Below are 7,332 nucleotides of genomic sequence, written 5' to 3'. Positions count from 1 at the left end.
AAGAGTGTAGGGTAAAACATGGCCAAGAAAATGCATGTGAGCTGAAATCTCGAAAAGCACATTGAAAACAATGATATTTTGGTGTGTGCTAAGACTGAATCTTGTCAAGAAATTATTTACCCGATAGATATGATCCGTTCAAATGGAAGCATAAAAGGATTTGTATGGGAACGAGAAAAATGAGAACTTGTATAAAGTATCCCAAGCAAAGTGTGGAACACAAATGAAAGATCAAATGAAGATTTGAATTGAAGATTTGTAGGACAATGGAGCTCACAATATTAAAACGATGTCATGCATACATCAGTAGGCATCTATAAATAGGAGCATGCTCACCCATTCATATTCATTGAAATGCTTTGAATATTTTGACAGAAATGCAAAGATATTCAACAACTATGATCCACCGCAGAAGGAGGTGAACCAACATTTCCAGAAGAGTTCATAATGAGAAGAACTCGTCTTAAAGGAGAAAGTTCATAATGAGAAGAACATGTTCCTTTCAAATCCACCGTAGAAGGAAGTGAACTAACATTTCCAGAAGAGTTCATAATGAGAAGAACTCGTCTTAAAGGAGAAAGTTCATAATGATAAGAACTTGTTCTTTCAAATCCACCACATAAGCAGGTGAACCAACATTTCCAGAAGAGTTCATAATGAGAAGAACTCACCTTAAAGGAGAAAGTTCATAATGAGAAGAACTTGTTTCTTTCAAATCCACCGCATAAGGAGGTGAACCAACATTTCCAGAAGAGTTCATAATGAGAAGAACTCACGTTAGAGGAGGAAGTTCATAATGAGAAGAACTTACTCAATTTTTTTCTCGATTCTATCGCATAAGGAGTTAGATCAACATCATAGTTCGCTCGTCCATCACATAAGGAATTGGATCGGCATCACTATTGGTGTAACTATCACAGAAAGAGAAGAATTGACATTTGCAGTAAATATGTTGCAATTTGACAAGAAGAGACCAATATGAAAAATGGTGCTTTTATATCTTTGTTTCATTCCCGTTTCACAATAATAAGCAAAGAGGGACAGTTGTAAACACCATTTTTCATACCCTAAATCCTATAACCACAAACCTCAAAAACTCAAGCCCAACATACCCTAACTAAAACCCAAACAACCTAGGCCCAAATAAAAAAATCAGACACGTTGGCCCAAGTACAAGCCCAAACCCTAATCCTAACCCTAGAGATATCATACCTACAATCGTTGCCGTCGGTTCCAAGTACAGCCATCGCCATTTCCACGTCGGTCAAAGCCTGTCAGAGACATCAACAAAACCCCAGAATATCCGGGGCATTAAAAACATATCATCATTCACACAGTAGCACCACAGTAGATCCACAATAGATCTAGGATTTTTATTTGTTTTTTAAACCTATGTAAAATCGGTTATAAGAATCGAGCTACGTAACAAGAGAGGGGATCTTGGGTTCTTCTCACGTAATCGACCCCCGAACTCTTTTTATTACTAAAAAATGAATTTCTGGTTATACGTGGATTGGTGCATTTTTAAAATGATATTTTTCTTAAAAACTCTTTTAAAAGAAGATTTTTTGGTATTCGGCCTACTTAACTTAAAAGGTCGATGGCGACTCCGAAACATTTCTTTTACAAAATCAAGTTTTCACAAAAAAAAGTCGAGACCCGTCGCATCGCCGAAAATCGGTTACGACAATATTTATATTCGATTAAATTTTTAATGTTATGTTCGTGTTCATTTGTTTATTTTTAAAATATTTATATCTAATTTATGTAGTGTTTGCCTATATATTCGTTTACATTTCGTCAATAAGTTCTTTTAACACTTGCGAATATGTTAGTTTATATATTCATAAATATTAATTAAACAAACAAACAAAAAACTTAAAACAAAACCGATTAAATGGTGAAATTACATCATTAGTCTATAAGTTTCTTAGACTTCACATTTTGAAAGTCAAATTTCTCTTTATATTTAATTTAATCCCTATCTTTATCAATATTAAAAATATTAAAAAAACGGAAAATAAAAACCTGAAATCTGAATTTTCTTTGATTAGTCACATATTTATAGATGGTGTCCACCCTAAAATTTCATTTGTCCACCTTGAAATCTGAATTTTCTTCGATTAGTGATCGATTTATTAATGGTTTCTACCCTAAAAATTTATTTATGCACACTTCATTTAAAAATTTTATATTGTTAACATATATGTGTCCACCCTCAAGTATTTTTCTAGATCCTCCACTGAACCTTACCTATTTATATTCATGTTCATTCAACTACTAAATTAACATAAAAAACTTATTAATACACAATTTAATAAAATATTATACAAACCGTTGATCAAAATCTTTGTTTATTTACACCTAATAGCATGTCTGTGTGGTATCGTCGAAAAATTATTAGATAACTTGACTCACCACGTCATCCATAATCCCAACTAATAAAGTCCATCTATTTAAGGGTAACTTCCAAATAACTATATACTCTTTTTTTATATATATAAAATGTAAAAGTTCACCTTAAAAAAAAGTAAATAGATTTTATTAGTTAGAACGAAAGACAATATAGTGAATTGAATTCGTCTAATATTTTGTCGGTGTCGTCCTTTTAAAACAGCCCATGTGTAGCTTTTTTTTAAAATGGAAGGTCAATAAAAGTAGGAACAAGTGACCCGGATTTTGAATAAAGGTGGCGGCTCTGCCGCACCATGAATGGCTATGATGTCGAAGGAATGATCAACTTACAAAGCACAAATGTATTCAAGAATTTTAGGTAACACAGACTCAACACCATAAACTACTATGTAAAAACATGATTCAAGTAAACATATCAAATTATTCTCATGAAATTATCAAACTCAAATCCGTTAAACATCTCAGTGCTTGCCGGAGCTTGATTGTTCCTTGACGATGGTAACAGGGCAAGGAGCGTGCGTCGTAACGTAGTTGCTCACACTCCCCAAGATGATCCTGTAATCAATAATTTCCATTCAAATCCAAAACCAACTACACTTCTAATAAGCCTAATTTAGGCTAGATTTTAACTTAAAATACCTTTGAACAGTTCCAAGTCCTCTGCTTCCCATGACCAAAGAATCGAGCTTTAGATCATCGATAGCATCAAGAATTTTCTCTCTGGCATCTCCTCCCCAGTAGAGCTTCGTCACAACATTTATCTGCAAAATCGTAAAACATCAGCTCCAACTAAAACCCTAAATGATCTTTTTTTTACAGGGAAAACAATAAATGGTTTAACCTCTTTTTGTCTAGAAGCAGTGTCGAGCATGTCGAGAACTTCAATATCAGTTTTAACATCATACTTCTTCATGATCTCCGGTTCCCTGAACTCCGTCAAAGGAATAAGTGCTGCAACAAAACCCAGAAAATAAGAACAACCCAAGATCGGATCCGATACGATTAACAACGAATGATTCGAAGAAACATACGAGAACCGGATTTGGCCCAGAGAGAGTTGCGGGACTCGTCGAGAGTGTTGGGGTTGATGTGGATAATGTAAAGGGTGTCTCCTTTGTCGGCTAAGTTCTCTATGGCCCATTTCAGAGCGTTCTTGCTGCTGACAGAGAAATCCATGGCCACTCCAATCTTTCTATCTCCTCCCATTTTCTTTTTCTTTTCTCTATCGTTGATCTTGCAAAGAGATGAAGCTAGAAGAAGACTTAACGTGATTGCAAAGGACGATTTCGGGAATGAACAAAAACATGAAAGCGCATGGGTTTATATTATGGCCATGGCATGCCCTGTTACAAAAGTTGTCAGGTTTAATGGCAGAGTTGAATCAATCTGGGACGTACACGTGTTCCATAAGGGTTGAGATGAGAGTGCTCGAGGGTTGCTTTGACGCCAATCCGACGGTGGCGTGAATATGTTATTACTCCTTTTCCATGTGATTTTTAGATAATGAATGCAAAATATTTTCTTTTTATTTGTCTGTTCAATGTATTGTGACAGCCGTGGTAAAACGCTTTAGTTGTTTTTTTCATGGTTCATATTTGTACAAATATCACCGGGATGAATAAAGTTAAATTCTACTTGATTCTAAAAAATTAATTTAATTTGTAATTTTATAAATTCAGTTTGAAAGAATTTTAAATTTGAGTAAAGTTATAAAATATAGTTTGAATAACTTACAATTTTTAGTAATTGATAGATTAATTTTCGAGTTAAAGTTGAATCTCTCAATTTAGCATGATATATATATATATATATATATATATATATATATATATATATATATATGCGAATGAAAGGAATAAATATGTGTATCTTATATAGTCATAGAAAAATCATTTAAATTGAAATAAGATAATACCAATAACATTATAAATAAAAAAATTTAAGTAGAAACTCAAACAACTCGATAAAATTTCAAAGAAAATTTGAGTTATAAAATATAACTTCCAATCAGATCAACTCAAAATGTTTTAAATCGACTAGGTATTGATGTTGAGTTATCTTCTTTAAATGGATAAGATTAATCAGTTAGGGTTTGGACCCTTTCCTTCCATGTTATTGAAACAAGTATCAATAATTTAGATAGTTTTGGAATGATAGGAAGCTTCTTGGAAACTTCCTCCATGTTGCCAATACCCTACCTGAAAAGAAAAGCAATAATATAATGTATACCATATACCTTACAAAATGATGAAATTTCTTTTTTAAGGTATTTAATAAGGGCATATAAAAATATCAAATTGCATGAAATATATTCTCACCAATGAGATGTTTGATCCCAAAAAAGAAAAAGGAAAAGCTAATGAGCTGTAAGTTGCTATAAGCTTCACGGCATAGGAAAGTAATTATTTGTTTAATTAAGAATCAAATGTTAAGATATATAATTATATTAAAATTTGAAAAAAAATAAGAATACTAAAAATTTAAATATATATAATAATTAAATTCACATTTTTTCCTAATGATATAGATTTAAATAAAATATTAATTGAAGTATTTTTTTTAATTAAAACGTAAAATTAATTCAAACAAACTCTCGTTACAGTAGTTATCATGGCTGTATTTAATATATGTGATGGCAGCCGGTAATGACTGATGATGGTGATGTGTGCTGGCAGAAATTGAGGTCTTTGTTAGAATCTAGGGTTAAAGCGATGTTTTATATAAAATTAAATGTTTAAATTGATATTTTATTTAAAATTTAGGGATAAAATTAATATATTATATAAAAATTCGGGGTTAAATTTGAAATTAACCCCTTTATTATCATTATTATTTTGAACAATTTCTATCTAAAGGAGAGAAAAAATGCATTTAGTTCACGGAATGTAAGATTACATTTGGAAATAAGATTACTGAAATGTAACCTACTCTAAAAATGTTATATTACCCTATTTTGTTTGTTTAGTAAAAATATAATATTACAGTGTTTGGTTTGAAGAATATAAGATTATTTGGATGTATATTTTATCAAATTATCGTTGTGATATATATTTTTAACAAGTTAAACTTTAATATTAAATTATAAATATTTGAATAAAAATTTATAAAAATATTTTACTTGTTACACTATCTAAGTTTAAAGAAAAAAATGCATTTAACCTATAATTAATATATCAAACTTATATTTTTAAATAATTTTTATAACTATCATATTTATTGATATAATATAATATGCTATAAAAATAATATTGTAATCTCAAGTGAATAAGTATATTATTTTTAATATATAAGATCATTTTTAATAACTCAAAATTAAATATTTTTTAAATAATTACATATTTTACAATAATAAAATTTTCATCTCATAAATTATAAAATGATTAATATATTAAATATTAAAATATAAAATATAAAATAATTTTAACTACTCAAATTTATTAATATTTTACTAAAATAAATTATTTGTCTATTATTATTATTATTAAGTTTATAATTTTGAGTAAAGAACTAATAATAAGAATTAAGAACTATCTAAATGAAAAATTTATCATTTTGAGTTTAAATGGTGAGAATTGTTTATTACTAATAATTTGGAGGTAATGACATTCTTACCATTTTAACCAAAAAATGCTACTGTCGATAATAAGTTATTGCTTAGTAATAATCTTTTTCACGATCAAAACATCGAAATACAATTCTAAAAAAAGATTATTTCCCTTCGTAATGATTTTTTCTGCTAACCGAACGTCCCACAAGGGTATTAAACCTACAACCTAAGGGAGGGAGAGAGGAGGTGCCCAACTTAGAACTTTTAATTGTATGTTCTAAAGATTGTTGACAACCCCTTTATTAATGTATTAGGTCATCAAAGTGATAATATTTAATGTCTTATTTACCAAAATATTATCTATCAATAGTGTAAATGATTAGCACGAACAAACTTACCTTAGTGGTTAAAGGAATAATTGTTGTTCATAGAGGTCACGTGCTCGAGTACTAACGACTGCAGTAGGGTGATTGAGCGTTAATTGTCAAATGATTAAAAATATTAAGAACATATACTATTTTGTAATCATCTTAGCTTAATAAAAAAAATAGCGTAAATGATAAAAAAACATTTGAAAACGATGATATAAATCATCAAAATAATTCTCAATTAAACGATAAAAATAAGTAAAAATAAATAAATGAAAGTTACCATTTTGATAGTTTTTATTTACTAGAAAAATTAAGAAATCAAAATTATTTTCTAAACATAGAAAATAAAATATATATTTGCAGGGTGATTGAGCGTTAATTGTCAAATGGTTAAAAATATTAAGAACATATATTACTTTGTAATCATCTTAGCTTAATAAAAAAATAGCGTAAATGATAAAAAAACGTTTGAAAACGATGATATAAATCATCAAAATATTTTTCAATTAAATGATAAAAATAGGTAAAAATAAATAAATGAAAGTTACCATTTTGATAGTTTTTATTTACTAGAAAAATTAAGAAATCAAAATTATTTTCTAAACATAGAAAATAAAATATATATTTGCAAAATCTAAACAGAGCCTAAACATCCTCAACTGCAAAATCCAGGAACCCATTGAGGCCTACTTTCAAAAACTAAGACTTCATGGGCCCCGAACCAAACCAACAACTAATGGATCAAAGGAAGTGATATATATTTTTTATTTTAAATTTTCATGTCGTTTAAATAATTTAATTTTTAATCATGTTAATATTCCATAAGGATTTTAAAACTACTTTTATGTTTATTTATTTTAAATTATATATTTTTCATTCATTTAATGTTCTTAAACATGTTCGTTTGATATGTTTACTGTCACTAAACGAATATATTCATGTACATTAAATAAATATGATCATAAATATGTACATAAACAAATAACTAAACAAGTTTAC

The 7,332-nt window shown here is 29.0% G+C and overlaps 1 protein-coding gene across 1 annotated transcript; it reads right to left on the bottom strand.

Moving 5' to 3' along the window:
- Positions 1-2,798: 2,798 nt before the first annotated feature.
- Positions 2,799-3,715, bottom strand: LOC120137276 (universal stress protein PHOS32-like). The gene is made up of 4 exons (XM_039153072.1): positions 3,447-3,715; positions 3,257-3,366; positions 3,055-3,176; positions 2,799-2,970 (listed from the first exon to the last, which is right to left on the bottom strand). Exons 1-4 carry the CDS (start codon positions 3,619-3,621, stop codon positions 2,877-2,879), a joined length of 501 nt encoding a protein of 166 aa, XP_039009003.1. The 5' UTR covers positions 3,622-3,715; the 3' UTR covers positions 2,799-2,876.
- Positions 3,716-7,332: the final 3,617 nt, after the last annotated feature.

The sequence above is a fragment of the Hibiscus syriacus genome, unplaced genomic scaffold, assembly GCF_006381635.1.
Source record: "Hibiscus syriacus cultivar Baekdansim isolate YM2019G1 unplaced genomic scaffold, ASM638163v2 tig00110656_pilon, whole genome shotgun sequence".
Lineage (NCBI taxonomy): Eukaryota > Viridiplantae > Streptophyta > Magnoliopsida > Malvales > Malvaceae > Hibiscus > Hibiscus syriacus.
The sequence above is the reverse complement of the archived record's forward strand: the minus strand, read 5'-3'. Positions and strand labels throughout refer to the sequence as shown.